The sequence below is a fragment of the Symsagittifera roscoffensis genome, chromosome 1 (assembly GCF_963678635.1).
Source record: "Symsagittifera roscoffensis chromosome 1, txSymRosc1.1, whole genome shotgun sequence".
NCBI lineage: Eukaryota > Metazoa > Xenacoelomorpha > Acoela > Convolutidae > Symsagittifera > Symsagittifera roscoffensis.
Window position 1 is genome coordinate 17,580,193 of NC_087062.1, and position 22,866 is coordinate 17,603,058.

At 41.2% G+C, this 22,866-nt stretch overlaps 1 protein-coding gene across 1 annotated transcript; it reads right to left on the reverse strand.

The window, feature by feature from the left end:
* Positions 1-275: 275 nt before the first annotated feature.
* LOC134857197 (splicing factor Cactin-like) lies at positions 276-22,792 on the reverse strand. The gene is made up of 11 exons (XM_063873577.1): positions 22,341-22,792; positions 22,032-22,164; positions 20,880-20,951; positions 20,501-20,650; positions 2,884-3,019; positions 2,250-2,564; positions 2,001-2,110; positions 1,792-1,921; positions 1,505-1,656; positions 1,088-1,258; positions 276-751 (listed from the first exon to the last, which is right to left on the reverse strand). The coding sequence occupies exons 1-11, from the start codon at positions 22,742-22,744 to the stop codon at positions 428-430; spliced, it is 2,097 nt and encodes a 698-aa protein (XP_063729647.1). The 5' UTR covers positions 22,745-22,792; the 3' UTR covers positions 276-427.
* Positions 22,793-22,866: the final 74 nt, after the last annotated feature.

Sequence of the window (22,866 nt, forward strand, 5' to 3'; positions counted from 1 at the left end):
TTCGCATTTGGAGTGATATTTAAAAAATTTTCAGCAGATGAATTTCAATTGAACTAAAAAAGTGCATATATACCTAAGTGATTCATAAATGCATTAATATGTATGAATGCACATCTGTAGTAATTAGAGTATTTTAAATTTCCTGAAAAAAATCACCAAGACCAATATACGAGTCTTCACTACGTTCATAATTCTTAACAAGGCCGAAAAATTAATGTTTCAGATGGCTAAAAACCACGTATGAGCAAAAAAAAAACTAAATTCATTTCATCTAAATTAAATCCATCAGATGGTAATCACGATTAACACTTACAAATAAACTCAATGAAGAATTTCACATCAACTTTTGCAGACCATCTAAAAATGAATTTCTATCGCAATTATTTTAGGTAATTGAGGTTACAGTCAAGTATCATTTCAATTTCAGCTACCTTCTGTACTTATAAATCTTGAACTTGAACCAGAGTTGGAAGATATTATTTGAAAACTGACACTTGTATCCATGTTTATGTCCATACTCCCATTCTCTGTTCACAATTTTGAAAGCAATGTCTTCGTAAGGCGGGCCCGAACTGAACCGCAGCACGACAAAGTCCGACTCGTTCGGAATGGGTTCCAAGGTGTAGCGCGGGGTCTGTCGTTTGTCAATTAAATCTGGATAGAAGATATTGAACTTGTAGCCCTGGACAATCTTCGGAGGTGGGTTTTCGGGGTCATAATGGGTCTGATTGTATTTGTTCCACTCGTACCCCTGAAATGGTATACTTCTAGCAAAGTGTTCTTCCAAGAACTGGAACCTCAAGCAGTTATATAACAATCACGCAAAACTCATATCATAATCAGAAAGAATAATGCAGCTTTTATTTAACTTGTTTCGACTGACTACTATTCTACACTCATTTTCACTTCATATTTTTCTGGCTAATTTAGCACAAATTAGGAAAACTATTCGATTTATGACAAAACAATGAAAGTGAAGTTTCTTTCTGAGCCCTTCAATCAAAAGGATAGTTCATCAGAATGAAAACTGATTGGTCAATTTAGACGGCAGGTTTGTTAATTGAGCAATATGATATTAATACCGTACCGTGTGCACTCGATTGAAGTATCGTGGCTTCCTGGGCCTGTACTTGTCCGCCCAGAGGTACTCTTTGTTCACACTCTGCTCAGAGGAGAAGGCCTGGTTGTGTTCGTCATCCTCCTCCAAAATGCCTCCCACGTCACGCACTTTCTGCATCAGATGTCGGTCTGCGTCGATCTGAAGAGAAACCGTTATCAGTAAGAGCCAAGCACTGAAACTGGGTAAAAGTACCTAGCTGCAAACTATTCAAAAAGCGAAAAATAATCCTGGAACTCAGATTTAAATTATTTCAGATTTAGACTTTCTTCATCTAATAGTGATTCAGCGATCCATATTAAACTAATTTAAAACTATTTACTTTTTTAATACTTTATCTGCGACCACTGTTTGGCAACTGAGGGACTATTTTTTATTTGTACTCACATCAGCATTTCCTGTTCCAAGGAACTTCTGCCGGGCAAACTTCAGTTTACTCAGTTCCTCCTCAGGCTCCAGGCAAACAGTTCCTGCTGGCAAGTCTCCAGGGTCCAGCAGTCTGGGAGAAAATCTTCCCGCATCATAGGAGTCTTCAGCATCTGGAACACACCACACACAAGGATCGAAAATAACGCCATAATCAGAGATGTGTTCCAAAAAAAATCGACCCAGCAGTATACGTCTGTGAATCGTCGAGATGCTCAAACAATGTCATCAAGTTAAAATTTTATTACCTTCGTCCAGGCTGTGTGGTTTAGAATCCAGTTTATGAGACGGTCCTGCTTCATCTTCTTTGTTGCTACTGTGATCTGGACCATCTTTCTTTGCCACTGGAAAAAGTGGCTTCGACCTTTCTACGCCTTGCTAAAATCACAAATAACAGATATCATTTTAAACGCTTCCTTTGCTTTAAATGTGATATTTCACGGGAAGGTTTGCATACCTCGTGTTTTAGCTGGAACAATTTCTGTCGCAAAGTTTCCTTATGTCGTTCTGTCAGCCTCACTCGAGATATTTGAGCAATCAGTTTCTGCAACAGCGATTCCCAGTATACTGAACACAAAAAAAAATGTATAATTTATGCGAACCTTATCAGAAATGTTATATATTAATCATTCAATGAGGCTGATTTTGCTAATCTGTCTTTCTATTTAATTTATCAATAGTATTTTTAAAACTTCTTTTAAATAACCTGTGTCAATATTAGTCTGCGTCTTTAACTTGTGTTCGACGCTCGCTCTCAATTTCAACAGTTCCGCCTCTGACTTGCCAGCGAATATCTTGTTCACTTCGCCTTCCACGCTGCGACTCATGCTCTCTCGTCTCTCGGATACATGTACCTCGTCATCTCCTCCGCCCTGATTGGCTGATGTCGAACTGAGTCGTGCTATCTCGTCATGCACTACAATTGTGATGTCTCGCCAGTACTCGGCATTTTTGCCCAGCTCTAACTCCATGTAGACTTTGATGTCTTCTAGAAGATCTTCCAAGTCGTTAATTCGAAGATCTGAAATATATCATAATTGTTTCTCTTTAATCTCAAAAGAGTCTAAATGAGACAAAAGAGTCTTCGACTGACTTAAATCCTATAGTCGCGGTTCGAACACATTCTGTCTCGAAGACCACTCTCCGCCACATTCCACAATCGACTCATTAATACGCCTTATCAAACAAAAAACTATTCGTCGGAACCTAGCCAAGATTCAACTAGGTCGCGTTATTTGTGATACTTTCATTAATAATCCAAACTTCCATCGATACAAATCTATTCTAGCATCAAATGTGCACCAAAACATGGAGACAATGTGATCCCATGAAACAAATACCTTCGATGAACTTCTGTGGATCGTGCATTTCTACTGCCAGCTGTTGATCTGCTTCCTCGGTCGAAATGTACTTGGCCAGAAGATCAATGGCCTTCGCTCTTCCGTCTTGTATTCTGATCGTACTTCTCAGTTTGGCCTGAAAAAAAAAACATTACTCGTGGTTACTGTCAATCGCAAAAGCTCAATCTAAGGAGCTGCAGCATTCTTATAAAGTCACAAAAAATATTCCATGTCATCGATATTATGCGCGTGGAATCACCCAGTATCCATGTCGCAAAGTTTGCTGGTAAAAGTTCCAACAGGCCAAGATAGCGAGTTAGATTTTTCAAAAAACAACTCCCTAGTGTTCAATTGTTTTAATATCAACAAAATATAATAGAATTAGAAAAACAAGTCAACCGACATCAGTGCCGAAAATCTACCAAAAACATTCGAATCCGATAAAACTTAATGTGCAACTAACGTTCACTCAAGCTAAATATGCAAACAAAACACTGCAACTATGCTATTAATTCAGCGATTCTAAAATTCACTAATTGCCATTTGACCATATAGTGAAAAAAGTTATTTACTGAAGAAAAGTCTAGTACCGAATTGCAATACCCTAGCATCTCGCAATAGTAATACGGCAAATTGATGAGCAAATTGGATGATGGTTGCAATAGCCATGCTAATCTTATGAGTACCACAGATGGAAACTAGCGAGAAAACGGCAAAAAAGCAGCTTTATTGTGTTAAAAAATAGAATTAAGCATTATAAAAAGTAAAATTGAACTTCGAATTAGTAAAACTTTGCAAGGTGTCGGATTCGAACGTGCGACCTCAAGATTAGGAGGCTCACTCCCTGCCCTGTCGGCCACGTAAAAGTGATACTAAAAAAAAGTAGACACAACTTTGCATGTAATAATTTGGAATGTAGCAAGCTGAAAGCCTCCACACTACCTTACACGTAGAAAGATGGAAAACGTGAAACCAAATTATGAAAAAATTATTCATTAAAAAAAACTGCGAGATATTGAATTGGAATATTTCAGAAATAAAGTTTTTATTTTTGTATTCGTTTGAAAAAACAGCTTTTTTTGGTTCATTTGATAAATGAATCAACTGTGTTCACTTATTACTAATTGAATGCAAATCACATGCTATCAAAAAGTCGTAAGAAAGCCCCAAAAATGGCACCAAATATTACGACTTAGGTTGGAAAAAAAGACAGTCGTACTATAACACTACTCTCGCTTAAGCTCTAGTGTAAACAAAGCCAATCGAAGATTGGAAAGTGTGCGCGTCAATCTCCACGATTATATAAAAAAAACAGTTTTTAAACACTTTAATTAATGAGTATTTTCTCGGCAAAATAACTCCGGAAATTTGAAAATATAACGATAATTTTAACAAGCTTTATCATCGGTAACATCGGCCACAAAAAACTGCATAACTCAAAGCAAGCTGCAAAAATGGCCAGTATTTGTCCTTGAGACAAATTGCTCTTTTTAAAGGTCAGACTTAATCAAGGCTGAACCAAATTAGAGCGAAAAGGCGGTTAAAATATGTTTTGGGGGGTCGAACCTGGTTACGGAGCATCCCATCATGTTCGGTGCATATTCCAGTTCTAGAAAGGAAATGACCTAGGCGGGATTCGAACCGGCGCCGAACCCGCCGGGACGCACCATGTATACGCTCGGCTACTGTCCCTATATGCATTTATATTTTGGTTCAGTTTTATATGCATTTATACTCTCGCACATTTGCGTTTATATTTGCGCTGCAACATCCTCCACCCCTAAACAAGGAAGAACGGGAGCGAGCTTTACGGTTGGGCGGGTCAGTTCGCTCGTAACGGTCTTTATGTCGGCGGAATTCGCGCATCCGTCCTTGCCATAGTGCAGTTTAAGGATACGTGCGAGTGGATAATGTCCACGTGGAGTGTCAGGCTCTATGACCCAAACCAAGTCGCCGGCTTTCAACTTAACGTCTGACTGGTTGTGCCACTTTGCCCTCCTATTGAGGGAAGGAACGTATTCCCGCATCCACCGTGTCCATATTGCGTTAGCGTATGATTGCGCTCTGGCGAACCGCTTCTTATGGTCGAAGTTTTCTTCGAAACTTAGCGACGGAAAACTCGCTGCGTGTTGACCAAGTATAAAATGATTCGGGGTCAACGCCTCTAGATCTAGCGGATTGGTACTAACGGCTGTTATCGGTATAGCGTTAAGTGATTGCTCAACAAGGCACAGCGTAGTTCTTAGAATCTCCTCAGTTACTCTCCTGTTGCCTAGGATGTCATACAAAACGCGCTTAACACTCCGAACTAATCGCTCCCAGGACCCACCATGGTGCGGTGCGCTGGGTGGATTGAATTTCCACTTGATCCCTTTCTGAACAAAAACAGCGGGTGCGAGCTTGTTCCAACTCTCAACGCAAGCTAAGAGCTCTTTCTGAGCGCCAACAAAGTTCGTGCCGTTGTCGGACATGATGGTAGTCGGAGTACCGCGACGTGCAATAAACCTCTCCACGCCCATCACACAAGAGCTTGTGTCCAGCGAGGGGACCACTTCAATGTGCACCGCTCTAGTGGTGAGACAGGTGAACAAAAAACCCCACCTCTTTTCCGTACTTCTCCGGATTGGAACTAGGAACTGCCCAAAGTAGTCAACACCTGTGTTAGAGAAAGGAGGTTGCTTGTAACCCAGCCTTTCAATGGGCAGATCATCCATCATATGAGTTACGGTTTGCGCTTTGCGTTTTCGGCACACAACGCAAGTATTTTCAATGCTTCGCAGCAACCATCGCAAATTTAACACAACGTACTTCAAATTAACCACCGCACGCATGTAATCCAAGCCTTGATGGAAATTCCTAACGTGCAAATGCTGAACGAATAACCGAACAACCGTGTGACGTGCATCAAGTATAATCGGATGCTTGCTATCGAAATCGGAATTAACCAAGCGGCTGATGCGCCCAAGGATGCCAGATGGTCCAATGAACGGCGAATACTTGGCGATCCGAATATTCCTCGTGATAACTTTACCGGATCTTAGTAGTTTTAGCTCACTGGGGAATGTTTCACCCTGGGACAGGTAAATGAGCTTCTGTTCAGCAATATCCATTTCAGACGGGTCTGTAATTTCTAATATACTCGACCGGAAATGTTTATGGGATGGCAGCCATCTTAACAAAAATGCTACTGCGCGTTTGTATTTTACAATTGAATTGAATCTCTCCCATTTTCCGAAGGGAAGATTTTTTTCTGTCAAAACATCGACGATGAAATTTGACGAATTTTCCAGACAAATGTCGATATCACATGATGGTCCTTTGAGTCTTATTTTATCGATAACCCTTGTATCGGGCTTGAACGGTCAATCAGTTGTTCTCAATATACTAGGGCCATTAACCCAGCTGCTTTCCTTGAGGGCTTCTGAAGAAATCCCTCGTGTACCGGTATCAGCTGGGTTATCACCGCTAAGTATGTGATGCCACTGATCAGTGCTGGTAGACTCCAGAATCTCACCAGTGCGATTACCAACAAAAACGGGTAGTTTACTACAAGAGTGAAGCCACTGAAGAACAATGGTACTATCTGTCCACATGAAAATATCCGTAACTTTGAAAGTAAGACCTTTCAAAATTTCTTCTTTTAAGCGGGTTGCAAGAAGAGCCGCTTGGAGCTCTAACTTTGGAATAGAAAGCGCTTTCATAGGCGCGACGCTGGCTTTGCCAAACACAAAGGCTAATTCGGTCTGATGGGAGCTAACAAGTCGCGCACGAAGGAAAGCGACGGCACAGAAAACATCCTGCGAACTATCACCGAACATGTGAAGTTCTATTCGGTCGAAAGGTTCAGTGAAATAGCTGCGAGGTATTGTCAGAGAACCTAACAAATGAAGGCCTGAGTGCCACTCAAGGAATTGCTTTTTGATTTCCTCTGGCAGATCATCATCCCATTTTTGACCGCTGATTCGCCAGATATCTTTTAATAGAAGGCGAGCCTTCACGGTATACGGAGCCACTAACCCAATTGGATCAAAAACAGAAGAAACAAAACTCAACACGGTACGCTGAGTGATTGCTTTGTCTAGTGGACGATCAACCCCTCTACTAAGGTATCTTTTACGTGATCCCACTTAAGACCGAGAACATGCGACGACTGGTCTGGACTCGTACAAATATCTTTAATAGACGAATTGGACTCACGGTTGTCCGGATCAAGAGCGGTTGTTACGTCGGGCACGTTGCTGACAAATTTTGTCAGACGAAACCCACCTAGTTTAAGCAACGAGATTAAATCCCTACCTAATTTCAAGGCGTCATCCCTGTTTTGAAAAGAATCCAGATAATCATCCATATAAAATTTCTGGACAACAGCCGAAGCAGCTTCGGGGTACTCAGCTTGATTATCCGATGCAGTCTTCTGCAAAGCAAAATTCGCACAAGTCGGCGAGTCACGAGCACCAAAAATGTGACGTGTATATTGGTGAACTACCACACTTGATGTGGGGTCCTCCCGCCACAAAAAAACGAAGAGAAGGTTGATCTTCTTCACGGACTCCAACCTGTAAAAACATCCCTTCAATGTCAGCTGACGGAATCTTAAAAGTACAAAAATGAGGTTTTGAAGGAGATCCGGGCCAACCAACAGAGATTTGTTCAAGTAAGCGCCATGACACTTCGATGCCCCATTGAGGACTCGGCGCACCTTACCGGGTTTATTCGAGTTCAACACCGGGTGATGCGGGAGATACCACTCACGATCGGCTCGTGATTTGGGATCGTGTGCCTTAACGGTTATGACATATCCTTTTTGTATATCTTCTCTTATTGTTTCGGCGTATTTTTCACGGAGTGACGGATCCTTATCTAGCCTCTTTTCCAAAGACTTTAATTGAGCTAAGGAGGAAAAATAGTTATTCGGTAAACTACTTTCCTTATCGTTCCAAAGCATTGGTACAATGTACCTCTCACCATCGTGAAAGGTGTCATTTTTCAAAACGGACAAAGCGCGTTTGTCGGCGGCGGAACGGGCATCTACCTGCTTGAAGGCTCCATATGACTCCAACTCGTACCAAGTTTTAATTTGGTCCGCAAGAGACACGTCTTCGACAATACACTCAAAGCAAGCTACAAGTGGTAATTTTTTCTCGATACCAAAATTTTTTGGATATTTGTGAACAGAATATTAATCCGTGAAATCGGATCATAGACAAGGGGTACTAGACTAGTTTTTTGGATTGGTTTACGACTCGAACCTGCTGACCAAAATTTTCCGAAAAATTTTGGGAAAAAAGTAAAAAAAATTGCCAAAAATTCCTCAAAACGTCCCCATAATTCTGCGAAACTGTGCTGTAACTTGACACCAACCTTATGGTAAGTGGTCTGGTAGCGAAATATCAGGCAAATTAAGTTGAGTTTTTTCATCCTCAGGTTTTTTCCGCGTGTGTTGTTGGAACTTAACCAATTTGCCTGATCCCCCACCCACATTGGTGAAACTGAAAGCCAGAAAAAATTAACACTTAAAGCAAGACGAGTTCGACTTAAAGGACGGCGGTAACGGACCACTTAAAACCCAACCTATCGGAAGGCGTACGGCGCACGGTGAAATAGAGTCCTCCCCCAGAAGGTACTCAACGGGTCTTATGGCATGGTAGAAATCCTGTCCAATAATTATTTCGACGTCCTCATACTTATAATGTCTAGGTTTGATTGGAGCCAACTGCGGGTATTTTTCCTGTAATTCAGGAATGCTTATGCTATCCGATCCAATACGAATATGATCCTTAACATAAGCTCGAACAGAAAACGAAAATTCACTATTATTCGTTTCGGCGGAAACTTGAAAACTTACTTGCAGAGTTTTCATCAAGCTCGTGGAATTGAATCTATTTATGGTGAGGTTAATGGGAGTGCCAACCAAATGGAGGCGTTTTACGAGATCGGCGGATACCCATGAGTGCGTGGAAGCACTATCGCAAAGAGCTAGGGCGTTAGTAATCGTCGCTACCGCAGAGACGGCGAGTGATGCAACTGGCAGGAGGCCTTTAGTTGACTCCTGGCTATGAATATCGCCGACAGCAGCGTTAGTCGATACATGTTTAGCGTTTGCGTTACCTTTTATATCCTTAGGAGGAAAATTTTTCTCCGCTCCATGTAAGAGCACGTTGTGTGTGCTTTCACAATCTGGCTTGGGGCACTTTCTGGCCTTGCTACAATTACGAAAACTGTGATTGCTCTGTAAAGACGCAAAGCAAAGTATTTGTTCGGCTACATGTTTTGCTCGCTCCGTAGCGTTTTTCTCTTTGAATACGGCGCAATTCCAAAGAGCGTGTTGACCTTTACATACAGAACATGGAGGGTACTTTGGTTTTTCCTTAGTCTTATTACTTACATTTGCGTTACTAGCAAACACTCTCGTACCTATTTTTTGCTTAACTGGTTCTTCAGACTTACTCTTAAAATTGATCGTTTTTAGCCTCTCATGACCCTCCGCTTTTTCTTTAAGCCATTCGTTGAAATCTAGCAGAGTTGGTCTATGCCATTGGCGTCTTACGGTTTGCATTGACCATGCCTCCTTAAGGTTCGGAGGAAGCTTACTCACAGCTTGATTCAGTAAGTTAACACTTTTCAGGTCGTCGTTAAAAGACAGCGACTTGAATACGGCAACAAGTCCAGAAACTGCAGAGGAAAATCCAATTACATTTTCCGAGTTATGCATTTTCAGCGGCGGAAAATTACTCAATTTATCTAGATGAGCCCCTACTACAGCATGCAGCTGCCCGAACTTTATTTGAAGAGTTGCTAATGCGTCTTTATATAGTACTCCGCTATAGCTATACTCAGCGATTGCGGATTTTGCTTTACCCACTACGAGCGTTTTCAGATAGGTAAGCTTTTCATCGTCACTGAGTAAGGCTGAATCGACCGTCGATATGAACTGCCCAAACCACTCATGCCAATTAAGTGGGTTTCCATCGAACTGGGTCAGCTTCCACTCAGGGAGATGATCTTTTCGGCTGTGCATGAGTATATTAACCAACTCTCGTGTCGAAAGTGGATGCTCGACGTCTGCACCAGGTGAATTACCGGGAGTTGGCGCTGTGTAACTCGAAGAATTACCGTGACAATAAGGAACGAACGGTTGGTTAGCATGTGAAGAATTTTCAGGCTGTGCAAAAAACACAGTCCCTCCACTTGTATAAGGAACAAAATTATTCGGAGGAACAATCGGAGTTACTGCGGAAAAAACAGTTGTCGAAGGAATGTAGTGTTGTTGAGCTGACAATAAAGGGGCAGCAACAGCTGGTCTCCACAAATTACAATAAGGATTGTAGTGGTCACTTGAAAAGTTATAACTACTAACGGGAACACCCATATGTTGTTGTGATGGGGCTACAGGTGCTTGGTAGCCAGCTACTACTGATCCTGTAGTGTGATGACTTAGAGAAACCTGATTAACTGCTGTTGATGCAGGAACGAACGGTGCTACACCAGAAGGAACTTCTGCAGATGTTGTCGGAGCAAAATAATTTTCAGAAGTTACCGGGACTACTGACCCTGTGTTTGGATTGCCTAGCACCGGATGAGTGGACAAAAGAGTTTGCTGAGGCAAATTATTAGAAACATGTTGAATGACCTGTTGTAACCCTACTGGATTGTTAACGGAAACCTGCGATCGGACCAAGTTCGACAAATTATGATGTTGTCCGTGAATGTGGTTACTGTAATGCAATCCCGGATCACTAGAAGCTGCCTGGCCATTATTCACTCCTGTAAAACTTGGTGAGACCAAGTAATTTGTAAATGCAGGATAGGTTGCCTCAGCCGTTGAACGAACGTGCTGCTCTTGATTGGGAACTACAACAGCATCAGGCTGATTGTGGTCGACAGATTCGACCCAGTGACGCGTACAATCCTTTTCGTCTATTGTTAGTTGTGGAGAGATTCGAGTTAAACCACTTTCCTCAGCATTCTCGCTGATTTTCGACAACTCATCTTCTAACTCAAGCCCTTTCAACTCAATTTCTGCCAGTTTTTTCCTGTGTTCTTCAGCCAATTCTTCCAACTCTAAGCGGCTTTGTTGTTCTTTCAATCTTAATGATACCTTTGCCTGCCTCTCAAGTTCCTCTTGTTGTTTCTTTAAAATCATTAAATCGCGCTTTTTCTCAGAAAGTGTTTTCGACGGAGCAGCGGTATAACTAGATTTCTGAGAACCCGATTGCTGATGTCGGCTGCTTCGATGCGACAACTTAGAGCGGGTATCTGTTTTATGCGACCGGGGTTTTTCACTTTTTTCAGAATGATGAGAAACTTTTGAGCTGCTATCTATTTTGCCCGGCTCTGTTACTGCCTCAAAACTTGTTTTATATGTGATAGCTTCCTGCAGAACTTTATCGTTGCTTTGAGTCAACTTATGAAGCCACATATCTTGTGCCGGTATCAATTCGTCGGGATTGGCACTTTTTGCAGCTTGCCTTGAGTTGGGATACACAATAACACATCGTACGTAATTTTATTGCAAAGAATGGTTTGTAAAGATTAGACTAGTCTTACAGTTTTTGGACGGTTTTGGGGATTGAGTGGTCACCGGTTTTGGTAGTCAGATTTTCGGTCCGCCGCGGAAGAATTGTCCAGCAATCACCTCTGTATATAGGCCTTCAACTCCAAGACACCAGCTTGGCAAGGGAGGGACTTTTCTTGCGTCTGAAGTTGGATGGAAGGTCGTCTTGGTTTGAATTTTGAAAAACTTGGTTCGATATCTTATGATGTGGTCTCGTTGTCTGGAAAGGAGGTAGTTTGGAGTTGGCTCTTTAATCTATTATACACTCGAACTGATAAACCGTTTCTAGCTGGTAATGAGTCTTCTTCGGAAACTAAATTGATAGCTCCTAATTGATTTGTTTTCGAAGTTGGGAAACTTTCAACTGGTCGCTTTAGTTTCAACGTTAGTTCTCTGTTTTGGATGCTCTGGTGAATGGATGTAATGATGTGTTCGTGAGTAGAGTGTCGTAGAGTGACTCCGTTCACTGCTAACACTTCGTCCCCCACTCGCCCGTCCGCACGCGATACTGCACTGTTGCAAGATATTCCGTCGACAGTTGGGAAGCGACTGGCACTGTTGGTGCCGTAGAGAGAGAATCCGAACTTGTTGTCGCCGCCCACCAGATACACCACACAATCCAACTCAATACCCTGAATAAGGCTGTTTCTGTCTATGGATACAATATTACTATCCTCGCTGCATTCAATCAGCTCATTGCTATGGTCATCTATGGCACTCTGATTAAATTGAGCTTATTCATTCAAACCAGTTTCATTGCTATTCTTCGTTGTCCCTTGTGGGACGCCAAAATGTGCGCGTCAATCTCCACGATTATATAAAAAACGGTTTTTAAACACTTTAATTAATGAGTATTTTCTCGGCAAAATAACTCCGGAAATTTGAAAATATAACGATAATTTTAACAAGCTTTATCATCGGTAACATCGGCCACAAAAAACTGCATAACTCAAAGCAAGCTGCAAAAATGGCCAGTATTTGTCCTTGAGACAAATTGCTCTTTTTAAAGGTCAGCCTTAATCAAGGCTGAACCAAATTAGAGCGAAAAGACGGTTAAAATATGTTTTGGGGGGATCGAACCTGGTTACGGAGCATCCTATCAAGTTCGGTGCATATTCGAGTTCTAGAAAGGAAATGACCTAGGCGGGATTCAAACCGGCGCCGAACCCGCCGGGACGCACCATGTATACGCTCGGCTACTGTCCCTATATGCATTTATATTTTGGTTCAGTTTTATATGCATTTATACTCTCGCACATTTGCGTTTATATTTGCGCTGCAAAGAAAGAGTAATGAACACAAGTAAACAAAAAAAACACATACTTTGTTGAAAAAATCTCAACTTTCGAATTTCAAATAAAAAAACAGATGCCTTTTAAGCTCTTTGAACTTCTAAAAAAAATTATGATTGGCCCATTTTGATAACATCAACCCAATTTGAGAAAACTGGATCAACGGGTAAAGTTATTATTATGCAGGAAATCTTGAAATATAATTCCTTTTTCGAAACTAGGAATAGTTCACGTTTTTTATCGCCAATTCCACGTTCGTATTTGGAGTGATATTTAACTAATTTTCAGCAGATGAATTTCAATTGAACTTTCTGAGCCCTTCAATCAAAAGGATAGTTCATCAGAATGAAAACTGATTGGTCAATTTGAACGGCAGGTTTGTGAATTGAGCAATATGATAATAATACCGTACCGTGTGCACTCGATTGAAGTATCGTGGCTTCCTGGGCCTGTACTTGTCCGCCCAGAGGTACTCTTTGTTCACACTCTGCTCAGAGGAGAAGGCCTGGTTGTGTTCGTCATCCTCCTCCCAAAATAGCTACCACGTCACGCACTTTCTGCATCAGATGTCGGTCTGCATCGATCTGAAGAGAAACCGTTATCAGTAACAGCCAAGCACTGAAACTGGGTTAAAGTACCTAGCTGCAAACTATTCAAAAAGCGAAAAATAACCCTGAATTGAGATTTGAATTATTTCAGATTTAGACTTTCTTCATCTAATAGTGATTCAGCGATCCATATTATACTACATAAACTACGTGAATTTCATGCTGTAAACTAATTTAAAACTAATTACTTTTTTGAAACTTTATCTACGAGCACTGTTTTGCATTTAAGGGACTATTTTTTATTTGTACTCACGTCAGCATTTCCTGTTCCAAGGAATTTCTGCCGGGCAAACTTCAGTTTACTCAGTTCCTCCTCAGGCTCCAGGCAAACAGTTCCTGCTGGCAAGTCTCCAGGGTCCAACAGTCTGGGAGAGTATCTTCCCGCATCATCGGAGTCTTCAGCATCTGGAACACACCACACACCAGGATCAAAACTAAAGCCATATCAGAGATGTATTCCAAAAAAATCGACCCAGCAGTATGCGTCTGTGAATCGTCGAGATGCTCAAACAATGTCATCAAGTTAAAATTTTATTAGCTCGAACAATTTCTGTCACAAAGTTTCCTTGTGTCGTTTTGTCAGCCTCACTCGAGATATTTGAGCAATCAGTTTCTTCAACTGCGATTCCCAGTATACTGAACACAAAAAAATGTATAATTTATGCGAACCTTATCAGAAAAGTTATGTATTAATCATTCAATGAGGCTGATTTTGCTAATCTGTCTTTCTATTTAATTTAACAATAATATTTTTAAAACTTCTTTTAAATAACCTGTGTCAATATTAGTCTGCGTCTTTAACTTGTGTACGACGCTCGCTCTCAATTTCAACAGTTCCGCCTCTGACTTGCCAGCGAATATCTTGTTCACTTCGCCTTCCAAGCTGCGACTCATGCTCTCTCGTCTCTCGGATACATGTACCTCGTCATCTCCTCCGCCCTGATTGGCTGAGGTCGAACTGAGTCGTGCTATCTCGTCATGCACTACAATTGTGATGTCTCGCCAGTACTCGGCATTTTTGCCCTGCTCCAACTCCATGTAGACTTTGATGTCTTCTAGAAGATCTTCCAAGTCGTTAATTCGAAGATCTGAAATATATCATAATTGTTTCTCTTTAATCTCAAAAGAGTCTAAATGAGACAAAAAAGTCTCCGACTGACTTAAATCCTATAGTCGCGGTTCGAACACATTATGTCTCGAAGACCACTCTCTGCCACATTCCACAATCGACTCATTAATAAGCCTTATCAAACAAAAAATTATTCGTCGGAACCTAGCCAAGATTCAACTAGGTCGCGTTATTTCTGATACTTTCATTAATAGTCCAAACTTCTATCGATACAATTGTATTCTAGCATCAAATGTGCACCAAAACCTGGAGACAATGTGATCCCATGAAACAAATAACTTCGATGAACTTCTGTGGATCGTGCATTTCTACTGCCAGCTATTGATCTGCTTCCTCGGTCGAAATGTACTTGGCCAGAAGATCAATGGCCTTCGCTCTTCAGTCTTGTATTCTGATCGTACTTCTCAGTTTGGCCTGAAAAAAAACATTACTTGTGGTTACTGTCAATCGCAGAAGCTCAATCTAAGGAGCTGCAGCATTCTTATAAAGTCACAAAAAATATTCCATGTCATCGATATTATGCGCGTGGAATCACCCAGTATCCATGTCGCAAAGTTTGCTGGTAAAAGTTCCAACAGGCCAAGATAGCGAGTTAGATTTTTCAAAAAACAACTCCCTAGTGTTCAATTGTTTTAATATCAACAAAATAACATAGAATTAGGAAAACAAGTCAACCGACATCAGTGCCGAAAATCTACCAAAAACATTCGAATCCGATAAAACTTAATGTGCAACTAACGTTCACTCAAGCTAAATATGCAAACAAAACACTGCAACTATGCTATTAATTCAGCGTTTCTAAAATTCAGTAATTGCCATTTGATCATTCTGTGAACAAAGTTACTTACTGAAGAAAAGTCTAGTACCGAATTGCAATACCCTTGCATCTCGCAAGGGTAATACGGCAAATTGATGAGCAAATTGGATGCTGGTTGCAATAGCCATGCTAATCTTATGAGTACCACATTTCGGTCGTCGGCTAATCTCATTGGGTATCGCCTGTTTTTAACGTCGTACTCAGTATCCGAGCGGACTCCCCAGTTTGTGTCCATGGGCTCTGGCATCGCTTGAGCGTTCGTGTCTCGTTCATCTAAACCGGCAGATTTTGAGCGTATTACGTTTTTTCAATTTAAATTTCTTAGTGACGGCTTTTTGGTTAAGTTCCTGAAAACCGTGTTTGCTTCCCGACCACGGTGCGCTTCAAACGGTTTTAGATTCAGGGTGGCGTTTTTAGCGAATCTCAAAGCACCGAGGGCTTTTTCAAGCATCCGCTCCAAGGGTTCCGGTTTTTCCTCTCGCGCATACGTTAGTACCGAGTTCTTGAGACTGCCGATTGTCCGTTCGACGCACCCTGTTGCCCGATGATCGTTAACTGGCGAGGTAAGTATTTTAATTCCTTCTTTGTGACAGAATGTTCGGACCTCCTTGGACATGAAATTCGTTCCCTGGTCAACTCGTATTTGTCGCAGAACTCCGTGTGCAATTATATGTGCTTTTAAGAATTTTACGATTTTGTCCGACCGATTTGAATTACACACCATGGCCGATGGCCATCGAGAAAAGCGATCTACCGCCACCAGAACATACTTTTTAGATTCATTTAAATAGTTAATTGGCCCCCAAAAGTCTAATTGCACGCATTCATTCAGTTCTTTGGGTTCAGATATTTTCCCTACATCCCCTTTTGAGCACATGTTTTTCAAATTCTTACCAGCTAATGTGCATTCTTGGCAATTTCCTGCGATTGTTGCTGAGCTGCGGAACATGTAGGGGTACCAGATGTCTTTGGCCGCCTCGAACATATTCGATTTCCAATGGTGATAATAATGCAGTCTGTTGTTTACCGCCGCTTGCAAAGTTTTTGGAATTACGAGTCTCCCATCCATCCACAGGCATCCGTCCTTCACATGAAAATCCTGAGTATATTGGGCATAATATTTACTCATTGCTGCAATTTTTGTGTGTAGATCCGGGTCCTTGCACTTGATCATTTCGATGATTGCTTGTAGTTGAGAATCTGAGTTGTACTGAGATTCGATAAATCGAAGATTAAACAATTCTTGGAGAGCATTCTGTTTATTAACTACTTTACAATTTCTCGGAATAATAGACATAACACGATTTTCAGGGGTAACCGGTGAATAACTTTCGCCAGGATAAACCGACGGAATTGAGATAATAGTGTTACTTTTAGTGCTCCGGACTTCTGTTGTGACTGCCTGTATATCTTGATTTATCTCCTCTATCTCGTCGCTACTACTAATGCTAGGGTGTCGTTCCAGTAATTTCCTGATTTTTCGTTCCATAATTAGATTAGATTTTGAGTTTTGAAAGTTTATACGTGTATTTGAATAACCGAAATCTGTTTCAATAATTGTCCCAATTAAATTCTCGCTGGACTTAAGTGACCTGCCGGACATGCAATTCGTCGCTCTATGATTGGTCCAATTTCAACCGCATGTTCTTTCGCCCTCTACCGGCTGTTCTCTATTCGATATATTACAAACGCGTTTATTATTATTAGCCTTTGGAGACTCGTTTACCTTTTGATAAATCTTTCTTTTTAAATCCGAGTGCGAATCTAATTTGACTAATTTTCGCAACCGTGAACATACTATCATATGTGCTGACCGGTTTAGCGTCTGAACTCGAGTGCCGCAATAGGTAGTCCGCAAAACCAATTTTAGCTCCGGGTTTGTGTTCCACTTGAAAATCAAACGGTATAAGGCGATCCAGCCACCTGGTTAATCTACTGAACATCGTCTTGTTCTTTTTGTTGTTCCCATTTAGTAGCAATACCAAGGCTTTGTGGTCCGTGACGATTAAAAATTTTCTCCTCAGCACATAATTTCGGAAAAATTCCGCCCCCCCCCCCCCACACACACACAACTGCGAGCATTTCCAGTTCGTTCGTTGAATACTTTTTCTCCGCCTCGTTTAAGTACCGGGATGCGAAGTATATCGGCCTCCATCCGTCGGAATTTAGTTGTTCAAGAACCGCACCGAGCCCGTTATGGCTTGCGTCACAGACGATTCTTGTGTCACGGTGTATATCGAAATGCCGGGGTTCCACTATGTTCGCTACTTGCTTTTTTAGATTCTCGAATGATATTTGACACTCACTAGTCCAAATATATTCATTTTTCCTGCTTAATAGGGGGCGTAGCGAGGCCGACGATTCCGCGAGTGCTGGGAGGTATTTGTGTAGACTATGAATGGAGCCCATGAACGATTTTAATTGCGAAACTGTTTTAGGGGCTTTTAGAGACTCGATTGGTTCCGTTTTTCGGATTAGTGGCGTAATTCCCGAGCAAGTTATTTTATGCCCCAACCATTCGCATTCTTTTCGCGCAAATTGACATTTAGTAAGATTGAGCGACATGTTTTCCCGATCTAATTTCCGTAAAATCTTCTCGACCGCCGCGATATGCTCAATTTCGGTGCCTTTCGTGACAACCAGGATGTCATCTATGAATGCGTGTGCCTGTGGAAATTCCGATAGGATTGTATCCATTACTCTTTGGAATTCCGCCGGCACGGTTGTGAGGCCGTAGAACCCCGTTCGAAAACGATACGTGCCCGTTGATTTTCCCCCCAACGAAAAATTACATTGAACGCTCGTCTTTGGACTAAGTGGTAACTGACCGTACGCATATGAAAGGTCCATCGTAGAAAAGTATACATCCCCTGTTTTCCGTTCGCTTATCGTTTGTCCTACGGTATCCATGAGCTCTTCGATATTGGGCATTTGATATTTATTCTTGTGGACTTGTTTATTTAGCTCCCTTGACTCTAGCGCTAATTTTACTGACCCATCTTTTTTCACTGTTTTTACAATCGGGGAGACGAAGTACTTGTCAGAACATTCTTCCAGTTTTTCGATATGCCCTTGCTGCAAAAGTTTACTAATTTCCTTATCAATGTAATTGGTACTCTTCGTCCTTTTTGTTGGATTGGCGTTAACGTTTCGAAAAATTCCGCGTGCACCTTGTGATTCTTAGTTTTACCGACTCTATGAAAAACTAAGAATTCGCCCCCTGTTGTTCTCCTTGAACTGACATCACCTTTTGCTCCGGTGTCCTTTGCACTATTTGTAATCCCAGATTTGGCATTAGATCTCTCCCAATAATCGACGGTCTGTTTCCTCCTATCACCTTGATTCTTGCTTCGGTCACCCATCCGTTCGTTTCCAATGACACGTCCATCGTCCCTAACAGCTGTAAAGGATTGTTTCCGCAATCTTTCAACTCGTCATCCTCGGGTGCTGGCTCCTTTACGTTTACGCCTGCGGTGCCCAACGTTCGTTTCAGTTCTCCAACTGTGAATATTGAGATCGGTGATCCGCTGTCTATCCAGACGTTTGTTTGCCTACCATTTATCTTAATTGGCAGTCGAGCGCCGGCCACTTTCAATTCGGTTTCCTTCCGAGATTTTATGGCCATTACAACATAGTCTTCTGAACAGTCCGAATTCCACGATCTTTGCCTCTTATCCGGTGTGTTGACCCATCCTACTGAATTTTCATGTTGCGAATAGGCATCCTCAGCGTCACCTATTTCGCTAACATCCGCATCCTCCTGGTTTTGAATCAGTCCCACAGCAGGTCTCCCCCGGTTAGTCCGCTTTCCCCGACAAAAATTACATGTCGCACTTCTAGCTGGACATCTAGTTAGATGTTCCGGAGTAAAGTTGGGTTGGTCACAATTATAGCACCTTTTGGATGCTCCACCTCTCATATCTGCTCGTCCCCTGTACGATCCACGGCCGCGCTGTCTGCTTTTTCGGTATCCCCCTCGGATTGTCCCCACTGGTTCCGTTTTAATTTGGAACGCTCCGGCTCCACCGATGGTGCCGCTTGTTGTTGCTCCCCCGGTTGTCGAACCATATGATCTAGCATACTTATATCCACGCTCATATGACAACGCAACTCGATACACCTCCTCTGGTGTCTTTGTTGATCGACATAGCTCGTTCTGTGCCTCTCTATTATTCATGTTCACAATGAATACGTCCCTTAGAATTCTGATCTCCAACGCTCCAAAGTTGCATCGTGCTGCTAGTCCGCTTAAAACTGAATGGAACTGCTCCAAGGATTCTCCAATATGTTGTTTTCTTGCCAATAACTGGAATGTTTCGTAAGTTTCATTCCGTTCTTTCTTGAACTCGATTTCTATGGCATCTAGTACTCTAGAATACCGGGTTGTAGATAGATCCAGGTGTGGCTTCCTCTTATGCAATTCATCTTGCCCTTTTTTCCCCAGACACAAGTACAAGTTAGATATTAGAGTTTGTTCCGCCGTCAGCCGATCTTTTCCGTCTACCTCCTCCGGTAGTGCCGTAACCTGAGCTGCTGTTAACGTACTGGCATAGTTAAAATTTCTCGGATTTATGCTGTGTTTGGCAACCACCCCATTGAAATCGGTTAAAACATGGCTCTGCGAACGTAGAGGACCAAAACGACGTAATCCCCAGTGGGTTTTTCCCCCCACTTTGACCTGTTGGCTGCGCCATGAGAAAAGACGGTTTCGATAGGTAAATTAATCCGTGAAATTTAGTAACCGTAAAGTAAGAAGTTAGTCGGAGACAATGAAATGGCGGTCAAGCGAAGGTGACAGACAACTCCGAAGGTTAAATACCAGTTAGCGCCAGACAGATAGATAAACTAGATAGCAACAACTAGGATGAAACTTAACTCAAATGGTGAACTAATTTAGATACTATGACAATCTATTTTCACGTTCGTATTTGGAGAGTGCTATTTATGTCACTTTCAGCGTTTGAATTTCAAGTGAACTCAAAAAGTGCATTATATAATAAGTGCATAAGTGCCTGAAAAAAAAACAAAAAAAAATCAGCAAGACCTATAAGAGTCTTCACTACGTTCATTACTCTCAATAAGAGTGTGAACTATGTTCATCATATCTTAACAAGATTAAAAAGATGCGCCATCTGCGAGTGACCAAAAACTATTGCTGATAGCTTAGAACGAGTAGCTCAGTAGTACTAGTACAAATTAGAAAGATGATAGTTCTACCTGATTGAGATGGAATGAGTCCTCCTGCGACTCCCACTGTGCAAAGTACTCCCTCTCTCTGCTTCTCTGTTCCAACACTATGCTCTCCTGTCTCTCGGCCTTTTCCCTCTCCCTTTCTAATCTCCGCTTCTTCACCTTCTCCAGTTCCTCCTGTGAACAAACAAAGATAACATTTAGAGTCTTCTTGCTCCAGAATTTATGGTAGACATACATTTAAAAAATATATATTTGATTTGTTCTTTCTACAAAACGACATTTGTTTCACTAATAGTTTATTGTCGGATATTGATTTACTTTTGAAACCTTTTCTGAAATAGATTCGGAACTCTTCTGTAACATCAGCTTTTGGGGAAAAATAATTATAATTTAACATACTTACCACAGTATTGATTGGCGAAGTCTCTTTTGTAGGTTTTGATCCTCCAGTTTTGCTTGCATCCTTTTCTTCTTTCTGAAATCAGCGCAAAATGATTCTGTGCTATCAACTTTTTTAGACCAACTTAAAGTAAACATAGCCAACTGGCAGTTGGAAAAGAGTTATGAACGCAAGTTAACAGAAAAAAACCACTGACTTGTTAAAAATTCTCAAAACTTTCAAACTTCAAAGAAAAAAATAGATGCACTGTAAGCTCTTTGAATTTCTAGAACGATTTATGCATGGCGCTTTTTTGCTAACATTAACCCAACTTGAAAAATCTGGATCAATAGGTAAAGTCTTTATTCCGCTGGAAATCTGAAATGAAATTCCACTTTCGAAACTAGAAATTGTTCACGTTTTTTGCGCCATTTCCACGTCCCTATTTGGAGAGTGCTATTTAGTTAATTTTCAGATGAATTTCAATTGAACTCAAAAATTGCATATATACCTAAGTGCATTCATAAATGCATTAATAATATTGAATGCACATTTGTAGTTATTAGAGCATTTTAAGACTTTTTCCCGAGAAAAAAAAACAAACAAAATCACCAAGAATTATATAAGAGTCTTCACTACGTTCATTACGGATCAATTGAGCAATCCCCCCACCCCCGTAATGACCAATTGAGCTATCTCCCCCCAAGCAAAAACGGTAATCCGCTACAAAAAGACATCAGAAAAAGCAAGTAGATAGTTGATGTGTTCGCAGCATGCAAACAATTGAACGTCTGAAGTTTATTTTATATGAATATCGAGAAAAATTTTGAAAAAAAATCGAATTTTATTTTTTGTTTGGGCGACCATTGCCTCATCGAGGTATGCGACTTACCAGGGTTGATGCTCTAGCCTTCTATCTGAATATCAAACATTGTTCTCCGCAGCACCTTAATATTGTAAGCAACATTTTTCCTCTGATTTATGATTTCATACCATTCAAACTATTTCCAAGTGGTTATAAACATGTCTCAAGTACCTAGTGAGCTTTATCCCCCCAGCGAGAATGGGGGGGGGGGGGAGATTTCTCAATTGATTCTTCATTACTCTTAATAATAGCTGTTTATGTTGACCTATAGATTCCCTTAACTTTAAATGTGACAGGTTTCCATTACTTACCTTTTTCCACACAAATGTCGAGAGTAAGTTTGGGTCTCCGAAGGGGTTGTCAGACTGAGTGTATCCAATTTGCTCCTCGTCCCATCCCAGTTTCTGCCTCCGTTTCAACTCTTTCTGTTGCTTCTTCTGCAATCTGCAAAAAAAAACAATCGAAATTGAGAAACCTTTTGATCTATTTAGGTGTTTATTTAGAAAAAAAATGTTCCCAAAAAACGCTAGCAGTCTTAAACCGCTTCAAATTTTTTTTTTGTTTGTTTTTAAATCGAAGTTTAGAATATTACAACTAGAAAAAATTGAGCAAAGCTTTACCTCCGCGCTCGTTTTTCTTCCGGAGTTTCATATAGCTTCATTTTCTCCTTTTCTATTTTTCTCAAACTACTGTCTTTCTGCTTTTGCTGCAAAGCGGTTTTAATCGGAGACGGCAATCTGGACCTTTTATACCCATCGTCTGAGCTTCGGCTTCTAGACCGACTTGATGACTCGCTACTTGAAGATGGACTCCTTTTTCTTCTTGACTTCTTCCCATCATCTCGCCGACTTCTCGACTCCGAATCTTTATGCTTGCGCTTCCGTTCCGATTTATCTCTGCTTCGGCCTTTTGATTTGCTTCTTGATTTGTGTTTCGCTTTGGAATCTTTCGCGGCTTTTGAGGACTTTTTATGCTCACGGAAATCAGGAGATACTTCCCGCCTTTCAATGCGAGATCTGGTCATTTTATTCAAGAAAAATATTGTTACATACTTCTGTGTTTCTACATACTTCTATCTGGAAATTTTCAAAACAATATTTTTCATTTAAAAGAAACAGCTTTACATATTAAATACTGCAGACAACA